This window comes from Staurois parvus, unplaced genomic scaffold, assembly GCF_062004578.1.
Source record: "Staurois parvus isolate SC_StPar_1 unplaced genomic scaffold, SC_StPar_1.0 ptg000463l, whole genome shotgun sequence".
In the NCBI taxonomy this organism is placed as follows: Eukaryota; Metazoa; Chordata; class Amphibia; order Anura; family Ranidae; genus Staurois; species Staurois parvus.
In genome coordinates this window covers 2,110,393-2,131,675 of record NW_028318259.1, presented here as the reverse complement: position 1 = coordinate 2,131,675, position 21,283 = coordinate 2,110,393, and the positions used below count along the sequence as shown (strand labels likewise).

The 21,283-nt window shown below is 43.3% G+C and overlaps 1 protein-coding gene across 1 annotated transcript in view; it reads left to right on the top strand.

Annotated features, from left to right (window-relative positions):
- DNAH2 (dynein axonemal heavy chain 2) overlaps positions 1 to 21,283 on the top strand; it is a 426,940-nt gene that overhangs the window by 162,826 nt on the left and 242,831 nt on the right. Inside the window, exons 15-19 of the mRNA XM_089688974.1 lie at positions 16 to 162; positions 14,649 to 14,805; positions 16,331 to 16,570; positions 17,451 to 17,639; positions 19,956 to 20,103. Of these exons, the coding sequence (XP_089545100.1) occupies positions 16 to 162; positions 14,649 to 14,805; positions 16,331 to 16,570; positions 17,451 to 17,639; positions 19,956 to 20,103 (881 nt within the window). The remainder of the gene's footprint in view (positions 1 to 15; positions 163 to 14,648; positions 14,806 to 16,330; positions 16,571 to 17,450; positions 17,640 to 19,955; positions 20,104 to 21,283) is intronic.

Sequence of the window (21,283 nt, the reverse complement as noted above, 5' to 3'; positions counted from 1 at the left end):
CTACTCCTTGTACAGGAACGTGTTGAAGTTGTTTGTGGAGATCCATTACTGGGAACGGATCCAGTTTGAGATCCCCCATTATGTAGTGGACATTTACCAGCGGCAGGAGGACCTCCGAAACCTAAGAGAGAACGTTCTCCTGGTGGTGCGAGCCTATAACAGGTGAGCAGGCCTACATCGCCATCTTGTGGACAGAATTCTAATTTTTTTCTGCCCAATACATTTTTTTTATTAGTTTTTTTCAAATATTATTATTATTATTATACAGGATTTATATATTATTATTATTATACAGGATTTATATATTAATATTATACAGGATTTATATATTATTATTATTATTATTATACAGGATTTATATATTATTATTATTATTATACAGGATTTATATATTATTATACAGGATTTATATATTATTATTATTATACAGAATTTATATATTATTATTATACAGGATTTATATATTATTATACAGGATTTATATATTATTATTATTATACAGGATTTATATATTAATATTATACAGGATTTATATATTATTATTATTATTATTATACAGGATTTATATATTATTATACAGGATTTATATATTATTATTATTATACAGGATTTATATATTATTATTATACAGGATTTATATATTATTATACAGGATTTATATATTATTATTATATAGGATTTATATATTATTATACAGGATTTATATATTATTATTATATAGGATTTATATATTATTATACAGGATTTATATAGCAACAGTTTGCTCAGCGCTTTACCATATAACGGGAGACAATACAGCAACAATACAGTTCAATACAAGAGGGTTAGGAGAGCCCTGCTCCTTGGAGCTTACAATCTAAGAGGTAGAATAGGCAAGGTATAAGGCAGCAGTTCTCAACCTGTGGGTCGCGACCCCATTGGGGGTCGAACGACCCTCTCACAGGGGTCGCCTAAGACCATCAGAAAACACATATTTCCGATGGTCTTGGGAACCGAGACACCGCTCCCTATCTGTCTCCAGGCGGGTCCGCCCACATGCAGATACGCCCACATACGAGTACCCGGCATGATGACATCATCGCGCCAACCCCATCACATACACCCCATACAAATACAGGTGTATGTGACAGGGCTGGCACCATAATTTACTTATGTGGACCAGTCACACATGTGTAAAGAGCAGCTACGGTGTAGAAAGCAGCTGCTGTGTTGAAAGCAGCAGTATTGGAGGTAAGATATTTACATTACAATTCATAATAGTTGCAAAATTACAGTTATGAAGTAGCAACGAAATTAATTTTGTGGTTGGGGGTCACCACAACATGAGGAACTGTATTAAAGGGTCGCGGCATTAGGAAGGTTGAGAACCACTGGTATAAGGAATGCCAGTTTACAACACAAAGGTTGGTAAAGATTTCCAGTATGTTTTTCAGATATATAGATATTAAGGAGATACAACTATGGTGCTCAAAGCCCAACTCTGGGGCTGTAAGGGTTAATTGTTCATTTAATCTAGGGGAGAGGAGAAGCACTCTTACTTACCTGATCCTTCGCTCCCACTGCCCCACTCTCTGTCAGTGGACTGGCCATCAGCATCATCATGTCCAGTGCAGGGCTATGGACCTTACATTGGTCTTGATGACATCAGGACCTAAGACTGCTAGGGGAAAAGTAGCAACAAGGGACGGTCTAGAAGCTTGCATGAGCGCAGGAGTGAGTAAATCTACTTTAACAAGTTCCCTCGACCTAAACAAGCAATTCATTCCTTGCAGCCCCACTGCAAGGGATTGTTTTCAGCTTTCCTAAGGTTGGGCTTTAAAGAAGAACTAAACCCTCCCATCTTTTACAACCACGTAAGCCGCCATCTTAGCCTCAGTTAAATCTGCAGTTGCCATGGTGCTGCACGTTTGATCAACTATGACACCAGCCATTAGATGGCTTGACAATCAAGCACAAGCAACTGTGACAGTTATCATTCACGGCATTCCTTGAATATAACTGTTTTGGGATAAATTTGATGGGTTTAGTTCCACTTTTACCCCCTTCCTGCCCAGGCCAATTTTCAGCTTTCAGCGCTATCACACTTTGAATGACAATTGCGCGGTCATGCAACACTGTACCCATATGAATTTTTTTAGCATTTTTTTAAGACAGATAAAGCTTTATTTTGGTGGTATTTATTCCCCACTGGGATTTTTATTTTTTTTGCTATGTAAATGAAAAAGTCCAAAAAGTTTGAAAAAAAGTGTTTTTCTTATAAAATTTTGCAAATAAATAGTATTTCATCATAAATCTTGGCCAAAATTTATTTCGTTCTCTTTTTAGTAAAAAAAAATAATAACCCAAAGTAGTTTATAACCAAAATTATAATTTGTAAACATTTGTCACCCTAGCAGTACAGTGTCACCATGGTGACACTGTACTACTTGTGGGGGGTGATGAAGATTTTTTTTTTTTTTTTTTTTACACTGATTGCTTTTACACCCATAAAGGCTGTAAAAGCAATCATTTCTCCTTCTCTCTGGCTGCATTCTTGCAGCCATTGAGTACTACTGTGTGAGCTGTGATTGGTCACAGCTTGTCACATGGTACAAGGCTGTTGTGAATAGCCTTATACCATGTGACCTCTGTGATCATTCACAGATTTCACATGTAGGAAGCAATGAAGTCAGAAGTGACATCTTGCTTACTACTCTGCATGTGATCACTGATTGGCCAATCAGTGATCACATGATCGGGACCTCGCAGAGAGGTCCCATACGTCGATCGGTGTTCCATTGTGTCCGGAGGACACAGCGGGCACCGGATCGCGGTGCTGCACGCTCCCAGGGAGCGCGCACAAGCAGGGGGCGGGGAGGCCGTTTATAAACAGCCACCCGACCCTGCACTGCCACCGTCCGGCCGTTTATATACGACGGCCAGACGGGAGGTGGTTAAGAGATGCAGTACAGTTGTATATAATGCAAGTTTTGGTTTGCTAACATGTATGTCAGAGAAAAAAAATGTATTGGGTAAATCTCTGCAGTAGATGCACATATGACCATTTTATCCCCTTAAACACGAGTGTGACTGCTTCCCTCTGAAGGCTCGCTGGTTGCTATTACACTGGCTGGTGTACTGCTGGCCAGGAGAGTTTATTACCAAAAACTGAATGTAAACGAAGGGGTGGATGTCGGATGCCGTCAGTAACAACATTTTGCAATGGTCATATTTGCTCAATGATGGCAGCCAGCATCCCACGTCCCTTTATTTACATTCAGCCAACAAACCACTGTGTCTCAATACGACATATCCATGTACCTGTTTCCAACATGTACCAGAATCTGTTGTTGGCACTGACATTTGTTTTGCAGAGGCACAACATGATACTAAAAAATGTCTGCAGCTCTCTTTATGAATTTCAGGTGTTACAAAGTTACATAGTCTGGCTGAAAAAAGACAAAAGTCCATCCAGTTCAAGTTATAATCCTACACCCACAGTTCTACCTTGCTTCACAGCCGCAGCACGGATTATACTCCCTGTCCAGGGTTGGCAACCACCCAAAAATTTATGAACAGTTTATAAAAGTCAGCCGATTTTTACATGTCTGTAAATGTCCAGGAATGGCAAATTGCTGCCCATGAAAAAGATGGCCACAGGTCGGCTTCAGCACTGTGCATGCATTCAAGTGAATAGGGCCACTATGCCAATGCCCTGCAACTGCATGCAATGCTGCAAACTAGTGCGTAGTCTAAGCAGTAAAGCAGGTGGTGAGGAGGCGATACAACGTCGAACATCTTTGAAAAGCATAAAATAAATAATTGCTTGTTTCTGTGTATTGAGCGTAAAAAATTCTTTACATAAATAAAATCATAAATAAGCTAACATTTATATATATACAGTCAGGTCCATAAATATTGGGACATGGACACAATTCTAACATTTTTGGCTCTATACACCACCACAATGGATTTGAAATGAAACGAACAAGATGTGCTTTAACTGCAGACTGTCAGCTTTAATTTGAGAGTATTTACATCCAAATCAGGTGAACGGTGTAGGAATTACAACAGTTTGCATATGTGCCTACCACTTGTTAAGGGACCAAAAGTAATGGGACAGAATAATAATCATAAATCAAACTTTCACTTTTTAATACTTGGTTGCAAATCCTTTGCAGTCAATTACAGCCTGAAGTGTGGAACGCATAGACATCACCAGACGCTGGGTTTCATCCCTGGTGATGCTCTGCCAGGCCTCTACTGCAACTGTCTTCAGTTCCTGACTGTTCTTGGGGCATTTTCCCTTCAATTTTGTCTTCAGCAAGTGAAATGCATGCTCAATCGGATTCAGGTCAGGTGATTGACTTGGCCATTGCATAACATTCCACTTCTTTCCCTTAATAAACTCTTTGGTTGCTTTTGCAGTCTGCTTTGGGTCATTGTCCATCTGCACTGTGAAGCGTCCAATGAGTTGTGAAGCATTTGGCTGAATATGAGCAGATAATATTCCCGAAACACTTCAGAATTCATCCGGCTGCTTCTGTCAGCAGTCATATCATCAATAAATACAAGAGAACCAGTTCCATTGGCAGCCATACATGCCCACGCCATGACACTACCACCACCATGCTTCACTGATGAGGTGGTATGCTTAGGATCATGAGCAGTTCCTTTCCTTCTCCATCCTCTTCTCTTCCCATCACTCTGGTACAAGTTGATGTCGGTCTCATCTGTCCATAGGATGTTGTTCCAGAACTGTGAAGGCTTTTTTAGATGTCATTTGGCAAACTCTAATCTGGCCTTCCTGTTTTTGAGGCTCACCAATGGTTTACATCTTGTGGTGAACCCTCTGTATTCACTCTGGTGAAGTCTTCTCTTGATTGGTGACTTTGACACACATACACCTACCTCCTGGAGAGTGTTCTTGATCTGGCCAACTGTTGTGAAGGGTGTTTTCTTCACCAGGGAAAGAATTCTTCGCTCATCCACCACAGTTGTTTTCCGTGGTCTTCCGGGTCTTTTGGTGTTGCTGAGCTCACCGTTGCGTTCCTTCTTTTTAAGAATGTTCCAAACAGTTGTTTTGGCCACGCCTAATGTTTTTGCTATCTCTCGGATGGGTTTGTTTTGTTTTTTCAGCCTAACGATGGCTTGCTTCACTGATAGTGACAGCTCTTTGGATCTCATCTTGAGAGTTGACAGCAACAGATTCCAAATGCAAATAGCACACTTGAAGTGAACTCTGGACCTTTTATCTGCTCATTGTAATTGGGATAATGAGGGAATAACACACACCTGGCCATGGAACAGCTGAGAAGCCAATTGTCCCATTACTTTTGGTCCCTTAACAAGTGGGAGGCACATATGCAAACTGTTGTAATTCCTACACCGTTCACCTAATTTGGATGTAAATACCCTCAAATTAAAGCTGACAGTCTGCAGTTAAAGCACATCTTGTTCGTTTCATTTCAAATCCATTGTGGTGGTGTATAGAGCCAAAAATGTTAGAATTGTGTTGATGTCCCAATATTTATGGACCTGACTGTATATATATATATATATATATATATATATATATATAGAGAGAGAGAGAGAGAGACTATAAGAGTGCAAAAAATACTCCCCAAAACACTTCCTATCCCATAGGATAATAGATATCTTAAAGATATTCATGCTTCAACAATATAATCCTCCTACTGGTAAGGGAACCCACTGTCCCGGTGCTGTAAGGCTTCTTATAGATCCTTGTGCATCACCACACTTGTGATTCAAGATGGACCGTCACCTTCAGGTATTGACCTATAAATTATACCAAATAAAAAACACAATTCCCCCACTCCCTGGGAATGATATAAAGGCCTCTCAATGGGTTCCCCTCTCTCCTCCACTGCTCATATAAGGTGCCTGTGTCTTTAGGAATCGCTGTACCGCTGCAGTAATTCTGTAGGGTGAACGTAAAGCCACATAGAAGCCACCAAAGTGTAGCAGAATAAAATCGCCATGTAGTTTAATAAAAATGACACTCACACATAAATGGTAAAGTTTGCATGGTACATAAAACAGTATCTCCGGAGTAAACACCGGGCGCTTTGCCACATTTCTGGTATCATGGCCCTGACATGACCTGGCTCCTCCCCACGCGTATTGGCATGAATCACATGACTTCATCAGGGGTCATCTCTGAAAAGCAATCTGAGCATGGATTGCCTGCTGGACATGTGAATGAGCCCTTGCAGGTGAACAGTGGCTCGAAGCCCTGCACAGAATACCCCAGATATCAATATCCTCTTCTTTGAGCTGCAGTTTTATAGCCCCCCCCCCCATCCGCTCCCGCTTTAGCTGCAGGGGCAGCGGCCAGAATATACACATGCTGCAGCCTTGATGATTTGGTTCAGGTCCAGGGCAGGAATTATACTCCATGTTGCTTTCAGCGGGTGCTACCACCCACTGATCGCGACCCATTCAAGTGAATGGGGCCTCCCTGCAAGCATCACCGACCATATGCAATGCAGTTGCGGTGGCCTAGTGCAGGATCCAAGGGGTTAAAGCAGGTGGTGAGGAGGCAATACAAGCTCTCTTCACTGCCTGTCAAATGTTCTCAGAAGAGCGATCCAAACTTGGAGATGAAAGCTTGTGTGAACGAGCCATTACACATTTATTTATTTTACATAGAGTACATTGGGCCTCCTTAAGAATGTACCGATTTTCCCATAGAGGTTCCCCGCCTGGATACACCTTAGTATGAGAGGACCTCAGTCATATGTCCTGGAAATGTCTGGGGCTGGCATGATGGGTTACGTAGTCAGTCTGATTGAGAAAAAGACACACGTCCATCTAGTTCAACCATTAAAAAGGGAAGAGAAAAAAATTGTGCAATCCTGTATACATAATCTTATACCCACAGGAAGGCAAAAAACCCCAATAAAGCATGATCCAATTTGCTCCTGCAGGGGAAAAAATTCCTTCCTGATCCCCCAGGAGGTAATCGGATATTCCCTGGATCAACTTTTAAACTGATTTTATTGGGGGAAAAAATACACGCTTCACAAAGTAAAATACATAATGTCAATGATGCATAAAAAAAAGGGAAAAAAAACACCCAAAAAGTTGCGGTTCATATCAAGAACACATATAGAAGATCATAAAAAAAGGTATTCAGGCATGCTATAAAAAGGATATAAAATGTTTGACAGGACAATCTCACATACATTCTCTAAGCTTGAAATGTGTAGAGAAGAAAATATTTATATATACATAGAATTATAAATCAGCGCAGGGGAATGGCTGCATGCATAGAATTCAAACAAGTAGAACCCTACATAAACGATATAATTAAAGTGTTACTAAACCCACAACAGTACAATCAGTCTGTAGATGCAGTAAAGCATGCTTGTTATACTCACTGTGGGACCTAAGGGGTTAATCCTCTGCATTGTGTAAAAAGGCTGTTTGATCCTGTCTTCTCTGCCCCTCCTCTTGTTCAAATGTCCACCTGATACAGACTGAATCTGTAGTCACATGCACATGCTCAATTTGCTGTGTATTGCTAGAGATGTTTTTTTTTTCTTGGGAGGGTGCATGTGATCAGCGCAGGGCCAATAAGCACTGTCCAGACAGAGGTCAGGGGTTCTGCATCCTCCTAGAGCAGAAAGAAAACTCCTCCTACAAGCTTTAACCAGTGATCTGCTAAAGTCACAAGACTGCTCTAACTGCTGATGAGAAAAGGTGTTTAGCAGTTTATATTTACTAAAATAATTGCATTTCCATGTTGTGTACTGCGGGAGAACAGATATAGTGAATGCAGGGTCCAGGGGGACCAGATATAGTGAATGCAGGGTCCGGGGAGAGCGGATATAGTGAATGCAGGGTCCGGGGAAACCAGATATAGTGAATACATGGTCTGGGGGGAACAGATATAGTGAATGCGGGGTCCGGGGAGAGCAGATATAATGAATGCAGGGTCCGGGGAGACCGGATATAGTGAATGCGGGGTCCGGGGAGACAAGATATAGTGAATTCATGGTCCGGGGAGACCAGATATAGTGAATGCAGGGTCCGGGGAGACCAGATGTAGTGAATGCAGGGTCCGGGGAGAGCGGATATAGTGACTGCAGGGTCCATGAAGACCGGATATAATGAATGCAGGGTCTGGGGAGACCGGATATAGTGAATGCAGGGTCCGGGGAGACCGGATATAGTGAATGCAGGGTCCAGGGAGACCAGATATAGTGAATACAGGTTCCAGGGAGACCAGATATAGTGAATGCAGGGTACGGGGAGACCAGATATAGTGAATGCAGGGTCCGGGGAGACCGGATATAGTGAATGCAGGGTCCTGGGAGACCGGATATAGTGAATGCAGGGTCCGGGGAGACCGGATATAGTGAATGCAGGGTCCTGGGAGACCGGATATAGTGAATGCAGGGTCCAGGGAGACCAGATATAGTGAATACAGGTTCCAGGGAGACCAGATATAGTGAATGCAGGGTACGGGGAGACCAGATATAGTGAATGCAGGGTCCGGGGAGACCAGATATAGTGAATGCAGGGTCCAGGGGACCAGACATAGTGAATGCAGGGTCCGGGGAGACCAGATATAGTGAATGCAGAGTTCGGGGAGACCAGATATAGTGAATTCAGGGTACGGGGAGACCAGATATAGTGAATGCAGGGTCTGGGGAGACCAGATGTAGTGAATGCAGGGTCCGGGCAGAGCGGATATAGTGACAGCAGGGTCCGGGGAGACCAGATATAGTGAACGCAGGGTCCACGGAGAGCGGATATAGTGAATTCAGGGTCTGGGGTGACCAGATATAGTGAATGCAGGGTCCGGGGAGACCGGATATAGTGAATTCAGGGTCCAGGGTGACCGGATATAGTGAATGCAGGGTCCGGGGAGACCAGATATAGGGAATGCAGGGTCCGGGGAGACCAGATATAGTGAACGCAGGGTCCAGGGAGAGCGGATATAGTGAATTCGGGGTCCGGGGTGACCGGATATAGTGAATGCAGGGTCCGGGGTGACCGGATATAGTGAATGCAGGGTCCGGGGAGACCAGATATAGTGAATGCAGGGTCCGGGGGGACCAGATATAGGGAATGCAGGGTCCGGGGAGACCAGATATAGTGAACGCAGGGTCCAGGGAGAGCGGATATAGTGAATTCAGGGTCTGGAGTGACCAGATATAGTGAAAGCAGGGTCCGGGGAGACCGGATATAGTGAATTCAGGGTCCGGGGTTTACTAACACTTTAATACTCTTTCCATCACCCAATCAAGCAGTACAGGAAAAAATAGTGCAGCGGCCAGAGATACCTCTGTGCCCAGACGCATCAAAGTTCAGAACTATTCTAAATGGGGTCAGAGATCAAAGCTAACAGAGAATCGCTTGTGTCTTGAGTATCTAACTCCCTGGATCATATTTACCTATAAATGTTAGTATCCAGTTATATTCTGTGTATCTAGGAAAGAATCCAGGATTTTTTTAAAGCAATCTACTGAACTGTCCAGAACCAACTCTTGAGGGAGTCTATTCCACATTTTCACAGCTCTTACTGTGAAGAAGCCTTTCATTATTTGGAAATTAAATCTATTTTCCTCCAGACATAAAGAGTGCCCCCTGTGATGACCATCAATGGTGTGTTTCAACTTCATGGTTCCCCTGAAGCAATGATGGGTCTCTTTGGAACCTTGAACCTCCCCTCGGGTGACCCCAGCCTAGAGATAGCAGTAACCAACGCTTTATACGTAGCCAGGAAAACTATAGCACAACATCGGCTATCTCCCCAAAACCCAAACTCATGCCTTTGGATAGCCTAACCTGTGCTGGTAGAGGTGGCTCTCTAAATTTTGAGATTTGGCAGGGAGGACTAGACAACACTTTCCTTGCACCCCCAAACCCCTTCCTCCCAGCTCTAATTGTCCATGGAATCATTAGCCAGTTGTATTGCCAGCCTCATACCGTGTATTTTATATTACTTCACATGTTGGGTACAATACAGATTGCACTGACAATGGTTATCCTCTAAATGGAAATGCATGTTTTAATAAATGTACATCTGATTTACAATGACATTGTTCTGTATCTCTTTCATTGTCATTCCATTGTATATTGTACATTGCTGGATTTCAAGGTTATGCTGGCAATCTCTTTTTTCTATATTTGCCATTCACTTATATTTCTTGTACTGTGAATTGTATTGCGTGTTGCTCTTATGTTTTTTTGTTGAAAAAACTAAAAGAATAAAGAATACCTTGATGAATGCAGCCTCACAATGTATTTTCTCTTTGTTCAGAAAGCAAAGAGTTAGAAAAGCCTGTTCCCTGCCAGCATACTGCAAAGAGGGACCCTTGTTCCCTGTGTGGAAGCTGCGGTCTGTCTGCTGGGGTATGACATGTCCCCTGCTGAGTCAGACCTACAGTAAGCAGATTTCTTGCTGTCTGCTGATTGGAGAACTCTAACTCCAGCTCTGCAGGGGGGGGGTGTGGAACTTCTGCAGAGAGACCACTGCTTCCTCACAGATAGAAAGGATCCTTCTCTGGCAGGGGAAAGGCCCCCCTCAAGCCATGGCTGTTTTCTAAAGAAAAGGAACTGTGATCAACATGTATAAATGCATCAGTGGTTCATATAGTGAACTCTGTGTAGAGCAGGGGCGGACTGACAACTCACGGGGCCCCCGGGCAATAGGGGAACATGGGGCCCCTGTGTCCTTGCCCAAACTCAAAAAGCCTATGAAAAAGGTACCAGGGGCATCTCATGGGGCCCCCTACTGAACCTGGGCCCTCGGGCAGTGCCCAAGTTTCCAAATGGTCAGTCTGTCCCTGGTGCAGAGATATTCACCCTGAGGTCATCACAGAGGACAAGGGGGCGCTCTTTACGTCTGGAGGAAAAGAAATGTAATCTCCAAATACGGAAAGGTTTCTTCACAGTGAGAGCTGTGAAAACGTGGAATAGACTCTCTCAAGAGTTGGTTGTGGCCAGCTCAGTGGATTTCTTTAAAAAAGTCCTGGATTCTTTCTTGGATACACAGAATATAACTGGATATAACATTTATAGGTAAAGTTGATCCAGGGAATATCCGATTGCCTCTCGGGGGATCAGGAAGGAATTTTTCCCCCTGCAGGAGCAAATTGGATCATGCTTTGCTGTTTTTTTTCCTTCCTGTGGATCAACTGTGGGTGTAGGATTATAACTTTTTTTTTTTTGGTTGAACTGGATGGACTTTTGTCTTTTTTCAGCCAGACTAACTATGTAAAACATTGCATTATTTTTGTTTTCAGGATCCTGAAATGTATTTCCAAAGGTCAATTGGGCTTTAATGATGCAAACTGTTGAAGCTCATTGGTCTTCTTCATCAGGCATTATTCAGTTCTGAAAACCACATAGTTATACTCATTCCAGGCAGGTTATGCTTACTAGTTCTAGTACTGCACCATGTTTGGCAAAGCAACAAGTTCACTTTAATGTGACATTAAAGAACCTTGGAGCACCACTGTAAGCAGGAAGACAAGGTTCTCCCTTGAGTCTCCAGGAATAGGGGTGTCGGCTCATCCAGAGAGTGTCAAGCATGCAGTTCTCCTAGCAAACCCATGTGAGAGTAAGAAGCAGCCTCAGCCATCGTTCCTCCACAAACGCTCCCCCCCCCCAACATGTTTCGTCCCACCCACTGGGGCTTATTCATAGAGGTCAATAACTAAGTCCCCCCAGTGGGTGGGGCAAAACACATTAGGGGAACGTTTTTAGAGAAGTAAAGTCTGACACCACTTCTTACTCTCATGGGTTGGCTGAGAAAGCAGCATCTCTCTTGCCCACAAGTTCACTTTAATGCTTCCCTCCCCAGCACATACAGCACCTTGTCTTTGCTTCCCCACTTTTGTTTTCCTGCTGGAAGTGAAGAAAAGTTAGCCCTGTGAAAGCTCCAAGGTCTATGAGCTCTTTTCCCTCCCCCATGTGACAAACTGGTACCATGACTGCTGCCCCAGTTTTCCTGTTTCAGGGTGGCTCCTTTAACTTGCAGCATCTTATGGAGTCACCGTTGCATGCAGGGACTAGAGCTGCATCTCCCTACACTGTGTGCATCAATAGAAACACACAGCCTCATAGCCTAGGATGATGAGGTGCTCCCCTGCTTCTTCTTTCTCCTCCTCGTTCATCCCTTTTCCAAGCTAAAATGCTATCTGGAAACTTCACTATTCACTGTTAACTCTTTCCTTTGAAAACCAGAAGTGCAGGGAAGCAAGACTGAGACTGCAGGAGCCTGCAGCATTAAAACCTTTAAACTGCAAGTGCTGGGATAAGAAAAAAGTTTATTTTATTGCTCTCTATGTGTAAAAGATAAGGAACACTGATATATGGGAATGCCCAAAAATTCAGTTATATTGGCAGGAGATAATTTATCATATACAGGAGATTTGGGGGAAATCTATCCAGAAGGGTCCATGGGTATGTCTTTTCTATAGAACAGAGTTGTTGGTAAAACAATAAAAAAACAGTTTATTATATCTTCTGATTGGTGTGGCAAAGGGTTTAATCCCTAGGTTTTGGAAGGCCCAGCATCCACCAACAATGAGGGATTGGATAGACAGAGTAGAATATGTTCGTAGGATGGAGGAACTTTGTTACATGAAGAAAGATGAAATGGAAAAGTTTAGAAAGATTTGGGATAAATGGTACAGTTGTGTTCAAAATAATAGCAGTGTGTTGAAAAAAGTGAATAAAGCTGAAAATCCTTCTAATAGCTTTTATTTCCATCCACACAAATGCATTGGGAACACGACACATTCTATTCTAAATCAAAACATGAAGAAAAATACATCAAATTTGTGTTGTTCCTCTAAAAAAATTGAAGAAAAGTGAATATTAGACGGTTCAAAAAATTTGCAGTGTTTGTATTCTTCTTTACAAACTCAAACATTCACTATATAAACTGAGAAATGTTTGAAGATTTTGCTTTCCTTTGAATGACTTCATGAATATTTGGTTGTAGTCGCACTGTTTCTGAGAACTGCTGTACATCTGTGTTGTATGGAGTCACCCAACTTCTGGCCCCTGTGATCAGGTATTCCAGCCCAGGATGATTGGACCACATTCCACAGTTCTTCTCTATTTCTTGGTTTTGCCTCAGAAACGGCATTTTTGATGTCACCCCACAAGTTTTCTATTGGATTAAGATCCGGGGATTGGGCTGGCCACTCCATAACGTCCATCTTGTTGGTCTGGAACCAAGATGTTGCACGTTTACTGGTGTGTTTGGGGTCGTTGTCTTGTTAGAACACCCATTTCAAGGGCATTTCCTCTTCAGCATAAGGCAGCATGACCTCTTCAAGTATTCTGATGTATTCAAACTGATCCATGATCCCTGGTATGCGATAAATAGGCCCAACACCGTAGTATGAGAAACATCTCCATATCATGATGCTTGCACCACCATGCTTCACTGTCTTCACAGTGTACTGTGGCTTGAATTCAGTGTTTGGGGGTCGTCTGACAAACTGTCTCCGCCCACTAGACCCAAAAAGAACAATCTTACTTTCATCAGTCCACAAAATGTTGCGTCATTTCTCTTTAGACCAGTCAATGTGCTCTTTGGCAGATTGTAACCTCTTCAGCACACGTCTTTTTCCCAACAGTGGGACTTTGCGGGGGCTTCTTGCAGATAGCTTGGCTTCACATAGGCGTCTTCTAATTGTAACAGTCCTCACAGGGAACGTCACACCTTCTTTCATCTTCCTGGAGCTGATTGTTGGCTGAGTCCGCGCCATGTTGGCTATTCTTCTATCCATTCCAATGGTAGTTTTTCGCTTTCTTCCACGTCTTTCAGGTTTTGGTTGCCATTTTAAAGCATTTGCGATCATTTTAGCTGAGCAGCCGATCATTTTCTGCACTTCTTTATATGTTTTCCCCTCTCCAATCAACTTTTTAATCAAGGTACACTGTTCTTCTGAACAATGTCTGGAACGACCCATTTTCCTCAGAATTTCAGAGAGAAATGCACTGTAACCAGCATGTACAACATTTGCTGCCTTCCTTCCTTAAATAAGAGCAATAATTGCCACCTGTTTTTCAAAGAATGAATCACCTCACTAATAGAACTCCACACTGCTATTATTTTGAACACGCCCCTTTCAATGAGTGATTCAATGACACAGAATCAGCAGCATGCATGTCATGACTGTTAGGTCTGTTGGATTTCTATTACTCTACTACACCTGCTAGTAAATTATTTGCCATGTAGAAATATCATTTCTACCAAAAACAGTGATTGATCCGGTTAGTGATGTCTGACTGCTATTATTTTGAACACAACTGTATGTGCTTAGAACTTCAGAAAAATACTTAAAAATGAAAGGTCCCCCGATAGTAGTACCAGAGAATGTAAATGGTTAAAGAGATCTATATATATGACTAGACTAATAGGAGGGGAAAGAGAGGATAAGATGAGATTGGACAGGGGTGTGTTGGGTGGGTATGGGGATAAAGTTTACATGTATGATGTAAAAAGATTTATGATGGTTTTGTAAGGTATTTTTTTCTTAAAAGAAAATGTATTAAAATATATAATGGAAAAAAGAAAAGATAAGGAACACTGAAGTTTTATTACTACTTTAGGATGAGTAATTTTCACTTGCACTCAGCTATAAAGTTGTTTCTCTCTTTCTTTTATGCTCCAGGATCATAGCGGCTCTCTCCACAGAGGAACGCAGCCTGTTCAGAGAAAGAATCCGTTTCCTCGATAAGAAGATCCAGCCAGGTCTTACTAAGCTACATTGGTCATCCAAGGGAGCATCAAGTGCATTCATCAATGATTGCCTCCTGCATGAAAGCAAGGTGAGCATACTACTAGTGACTTCCAAGTGCCTGCAAGACACATATAGGCAAGCTTATCATGACATCCCGGATTGCCTACAGCACTGTCATCAGTGATAAGGAGTCAGGGGCAGATCAAGGTGGGTGCACATCCCCAATGCTCCCCATTGCCCTTTGCTGTCTGGTCCTTGGTTCAGATGTCCTACTGTACGTAATATGTTTGCCTTGAAGTGCTTGGTCTTAGGTTCGGCCCCCACAAACAAGTTGGCACAGAGTTTGCGTGAGTTCCCCTGGTTTGTGCAGGGTTCCTTTGAATTTTCTAATTGTCATTCACAATCAAAAAGCAGACTAAATTCTGATGACTGATGAGGTAATGATCAAGAAGCAGCAGGAGAGGTGGAGAAAGCCCGGATCCCCAGAATGAATAAAGCATAAGCAGGGGGATCTTTGCACTCTGGGTCCTCAGGTGCAGCTTCCTCTCCAGCAAGGAGAACAGTGATCAGAACAAGAATGATATTACCAAATTTCCATCAGTCATCAGAATTTAGTCTGCTTTTTGATTGTGAATGACAATTAGAAAATCCAAAGGAACCCTGCACAAACCAGGGGAACTCACGCAAACTCTGTGCCAACTTGTTTGTGGGGGCCGAACCTAAGACCAAGCACTTCAAGGCAAACATACCAAGCACTTCAAGGCAAACATACTAGTATGTTTGCCTTGAAGTGCTTGGTCTTAGGATCGGCCCCCACAAACAAGTTGGCACAGAGTTTGCGTGAGTTCCCCTGGTTTGTGCAGGGTTCCTTTGGATTTTCTAATTGTCATTCACAATCAAAAAGCAGACTAAATTCTGATGGCTGATGAGGTAATGATCAAGAAGCAGCAGGAGAGGTGGAGGAAGCCCTGATCCCCAGAATGAATAAAGCATAAGCAGGGGGATCTTTGCACTCTGGGTCCTCAGGTGCAGCTTCCTCTCCAGCAAGGAGAACAGTGATCAGAACAAGAATGATATTACCAAATTTCCATCCATATCTGGTGAGACTAGCAGTAAAAGGCAGCCTTAGATGACCTCACACTATATAAAGGATCACAGGATGTGACCTGCTGTTTGATGAGAAATTCAGGGTAAATCCTGGGCACAATTAATATTTCTAGATGTTCCATATACCATACAAAATGTTCACGCTATGAGTCCAGGTTCACTTTAAATCCCTGTGCAGAAGCAATATGGCTGAGGGAAGGGCAGATCTAGGTGCCAATTAGGCTCTGCTGTAGTGCACATGTGCTGACAGGGAACATGCTTACAGGAGGGGAGTGATACGCTGATTTCAGTTGCTTTTTTAATTTGGCGTTGGTATGAACAAATGATTCATGATTAATAATCACTGCATGGTGTATGTACAGTATGTGGTGTATGGATATATTTTTAGAATGAGTTTTTTTTTTTGGGGGGGGGTGGGCTGTCTATTTTGTAGTAATAGATTGATCGACCTCCCCTGTGCTATAGTTGACTTCTCTTTTGTTCTTTTTACTTTCCTCTCCTTCCAGATCCAGCAAATTGTAGACAACTATAAGGCATCCAATTTGAACATCTCCCGTTGTGCCCAGACAATCAGTGAGTCTCTGTTGCTGCACATTGATGGAAACCGAGTCTTCCGTGACACAGAGTTCCAGGCAGCTCAGGAGGAACACCGCCGGGCTGTGCAGAGCCGCCTGCAGAACCTTCACGAGGAGATCTGCTCCTTAATGAGGACCACTTATGAGGTTTTCAAGGCGGATGGACCAGAGGTACTTTAATATTGTCTCCTTCGATTTTCTGTACTCAAGGGCTTCTCATCACTCACTCCATGCAGAGATTAGACATGGATTGTTTTCCACCTACAATCCATAGATGGAATAGCCTTACTGTTTTAGTGTTTTTTGTTTTTCCTTGCAAAAAAATCCAGGAAAAGCTCGACATCAAGACATAGATGCAATGGAGGGGGTGTGTAAGACCTCTGCAGAGAGATCACTGCTTCCACACAGAGAGGAAGGGACCTTCTTCACAGCTTGCTGGCAGGGGGCAATTTTTTTTACTTAGCCTGTGGATGCTTTCTAAAAAAGGATCTGTAAGACATTGGGCTTCAATGCACCAACTGAGTGCCTCAAAAATGATTGGAGTTTTCCAGCATGATTTTTTTTTTACCTCTGTGCGAGGTCCCGATCATGTGATCACTGATTGGCCAATCAGTGATCACATGCAGAGTAGTAAGCAAGATGTCACTTGTGCCATCATTGCTTACTACGTGGGAAATCTGTGAATGATCACAGAGGTCACATGGTACAAGGCTATTCACAACAGCCTTGTACCATGTGACAAGCTGTGACCAATCACAGCTCACACAGTAGTTCTCAATGGCTGCAAGAATGCAGCCAGAGAGAAGGAGAAATGATTGCTTTTACAGCCTTTATGGGATAGTGGGTCAGCAAGTCCAGACCGCGATCTACCTGTCTACCTGGTCTACCTATTTGTGTTAAAAAGATATTTAAAAACTCTAAATTTCAATTGGGTACAATGTCCGAGCAATTGCCAGGTATATTAGCCTAATGCTGAATAGCAAAAAATGCCCTGGTCATGAAGGGAGCAAACCTTCCAGAGGTCAAGTGGTTAATGTGACTGTCCCAACAGGTTCAACAGCACTGGATTTTCTACACAGAGAAGATAGACCGTCTGGTGGAGGAGGCTTTCAGACTCAACATCAAGTGGTCCCTTCAAGGACTGTCCAAAGCCATCAATGGAGACAGTAAAACCTCCCCGAGCCCTCTCTTCCGGGTTATGGTGGTACTACAGAACGACTTTCCTGGCTCCACCGCTGAGGTAGGAGTGCCGCCATCTTTCCTTTCAAAGAACAAAATGTGGTGCTATCATTTAGGGTCCACAAGAATAGGTGGTGGATAGGCTAAAGTTGTGTATAGTTCTTCTACACCAGTGATTATAGAAATATGAGGACTCGCCTGTTATTCAAGTTTATCAGATTTTCAAAATGAAATACAGAGACACCCTACTGATCACACCGACATTAATCTATACCCATGAAACCACACCCTTATTTGGAGCCACACCCATAATATCAAGCCTCCATCTTAAACATGCCCTGAAACAACTGGTTCCAGATTTTTGGAACAAGCGCAGACATTCAAGGCATAAAAGCAAGATACCCTGGGACAACAAGAAAGGTAATAATGGTGAATTGTGGGTGAGGCCAAGTGGTCCACGGCTGAGGTAGGAGTGCCGCCATCTTTCCTTTCAAAGAACAAAATGTGGTGCTATCATTTATGGTCCACAACAAAAGGCTGTGGATAGGCTAAAGTTGTATATAGTTGTTCTACACCAGTCATTACAGAAATATGAGGACTCGCCTGTTATTCAAGGTTACCAGATTTTCAAAACGAAATGTAGAGACACCCTACTGACCACACCGACATTTATCTACACCCATGAAACCACACCCTCATTTGGAGCCACACCCATAATATCAAGCCTCCATCTTTAACATGCCCTGAAACAACTGGTTCCATTTTTTAGAACAAGCGCAGACATTCAAGGCATAAAAGCAAGATACCCTGGGACAACAAGAAAGGTAATAATGGTGAATTGTGGGTGTGGCCAAGTGGGCAGGGCTTAAAGGATATGGTTTCATAAAACAAAAACCGCTCACTGCCCCAATCTATAACTGGTCTTAACAGCAAGGAGCAAATGGACGGGTGACGCATGTCAAACAAGAAAGCAGAAAAATTCCCAGCTCTAACTTGCCAGCCAGCCTGCAAACAAACCAAATTTACCTGTCTAGCAGTGTGCGTTAAAAACAGGGGTTTAGTTAGCACACATTTGCAAATACATGCGTAAGCTACAGAGCCTCGTCACGGCACCCCGATATTCTGTAGTTCCTAACTCTACAAATTTAAGAACCCCCATAGTATTGTATGTATTTAAAGGATAGACCAAGGGCAGATGGACCGGATGGAGCCCACCCCTCCTTAAAGGTAGAGGAGCGCACTGGACACCCAGCATGTAGCACAATGGCAGCTAAGGTGTCCAGTGCGCCCCCTCGACCAGCAATACAGCAGTACAAAAACCGGTCACTGCCCCAGTCCATAACTGGCCTTCACAGCAAGGAGCAAATGGACGGGTGACGCATGTCAAACAACAAAGCAGAAAAATTCCCAGCTGGGTTTTTCATACTGTTGAATTTTTGGTCGAGGGGGCGCACTGGACACCTTGGCTGCCATTGTGTTACATGCTGGGTGTCCAGTGCGCTCCTGTACCTTTAAGGAGGGGTGGGCTCCCTCAGGTCCATCTGCCCTCGGTCTATCCATTAAATACATGTGCCTCTACTATGGGGGCTCTTAAATTTGTAGAGTTAGGATCACAGAATATCGGGGTGCCATGACGAGGCTCTGTACCTTACGCATGTATTTGCAAATGTGTGCTAACTGAACCCCTGTTTTTAACGCATACAGCTAGACAGGTAGGTTCGGCTTGTTTGCAGGCTGGCTGGCAAGGTAGAGCTGGGAATTTTTCTGCTTTGTTGTTTGATATGGTTTAATAAAAACCTAAGCCTTTGCTGCTTTGGGTCAACAGAGTGAAAAGCATAGACACCCCATCACCCCCCCCCCCCCCCATGGTCGCTGGAGCGCTGGGCTGTGGGGGGGGGGGGGAGCGGCTGGGTCAGGCTCTTAGCAGATTGCTAACAGGCTGAGCCAGGTGCTGCTCCAGACTCTGGGGTGGATCCCGTATTTAAAGTCGGGATCTTTCCCCAGCCTGGACCGGCTGAGTGACGTCAGCCGACAGTGGCCTTCAACCTGCTGTCGGCTGAAAACAGGTCACAGGAGTGCAGAATGAACTCCTGTGATCCACAGAAGTACAGCCAAAAGAGCCAGAGGGCTAGAATAGTTTGCCTTCATCAGCAGGATGTGTGTTTGACCTTTGCAGAGAGACCACTGTTTCTACACAGGGAGCAAGGGTCTCACTTTGCAGTATGCTGGCAGGGGACAGGCTTTTCTGTATTTAGCTGATTTTAACAGTTAGTTCAATTGATCTATAACCTACTAGTGTCTACCGAGAACTGAAATGTCAGCTTTGGGTGAACTCATTTCTAATGTCTTCCTTTTTATGTCTGACTTTCTCTTCTAGGTGGAATTCTCACCTACTCTTTTGCAATTAGCCAACCTTGTGACCAGTGTCTGTTCAGAGATTCTCATTGCTGTTTCCAGTTTCAAGCGTCTTCCAGATATTCTGACCAAGAAGAAGTCTTCACGGGACCCCATACACAATATCCTAGGTGGGGAAATCTGGCAATAAAAATTTTATACTGGCTTTGCAAACTGTTGATTTGCCTGCATAATACTCCAGTAGCTGTATGTTGCCGTGCTTTGACCGAATGTCAGTTTTTTAATGGCGAATGACTTTACAGGCTGTGTAATCTGGTCTCCCTGACATTCAGTTCAGTTAATTGACCATAAAAAATATGCAGCGCTCATATGCCAGATAATATTATGATCGCATAAATCAAAAAAGATTCATGGTTAAAATAAAGCATTAAAATATTAAACTTGTGACTTCTGTGGTGCATCCAAGGTTGAGAAACCAGAAAAAGGTTCGTGACTCTTGTGGTAAAGAACTGAGAATAGCTTGCACTAACCAGATATCTCAGCACATGGAGCATGGAGTAATTAAGACCTACTCCTGGTACTCTGAAAAGGGAGCCACTGGAAAGGTTGATGTCATCTTATCTCTCGCCACTAGATGTCATGTTCCCAGGACAGCAGGACAGAGATCCCAGAGGTGTACATCAGCCAATGGAGGGATTTATCCAGCACATCAGTCAGCAACCCACAGAAATCCAGGAAGAATCGAGCACCTTCAAAAAGCCTGGGCTCCCTCCATAATAAGAGAGCCACAGGCCAGAAGCTTTGATAGTGTAGTATCAGTGTAGTCAGCACCTCACTGACGCGTTTCGTGTGACTTACACGTTTTCCCCTTTGAAAACGTGTAAGTCACACGAAACGCGTCAGAGGGTGCCCCCCCAACTGTCTGGACATATTATATAGCTGCCCTATGGTTCCTGCTTTTTGAAATTCTGTAAGTGTGTTTTTATTCATTTTGAAATTACTGCACAAATAAATACCTACTACACTATCAAAGCTTCTGGCCTGTGGCTCTCTTATTATGGAGGGAGCCCAGGCTTTTTGAAGGTGCTCGATTCTACCTGGATTTCTGTGGGTTGCTGACTGATGTGCTGGATAAATCCCTCCATTGGCTGATGTACACCTCTGGGATCTCTGTCCTGCTGCCCTGGGAACATGACATCTAGTGGCGAGAGATAAGATGACATCAACCTTTCCAGTGGCTCCCTTTTCAGAGTACCAGGAGTAGGTCTTAATTACTCCATGCTCCATGTGCTGAGACATCTGGTTAGTGCAAGCTATTCTCAGTTCTTTACCACAAGAGTCACAAACTTT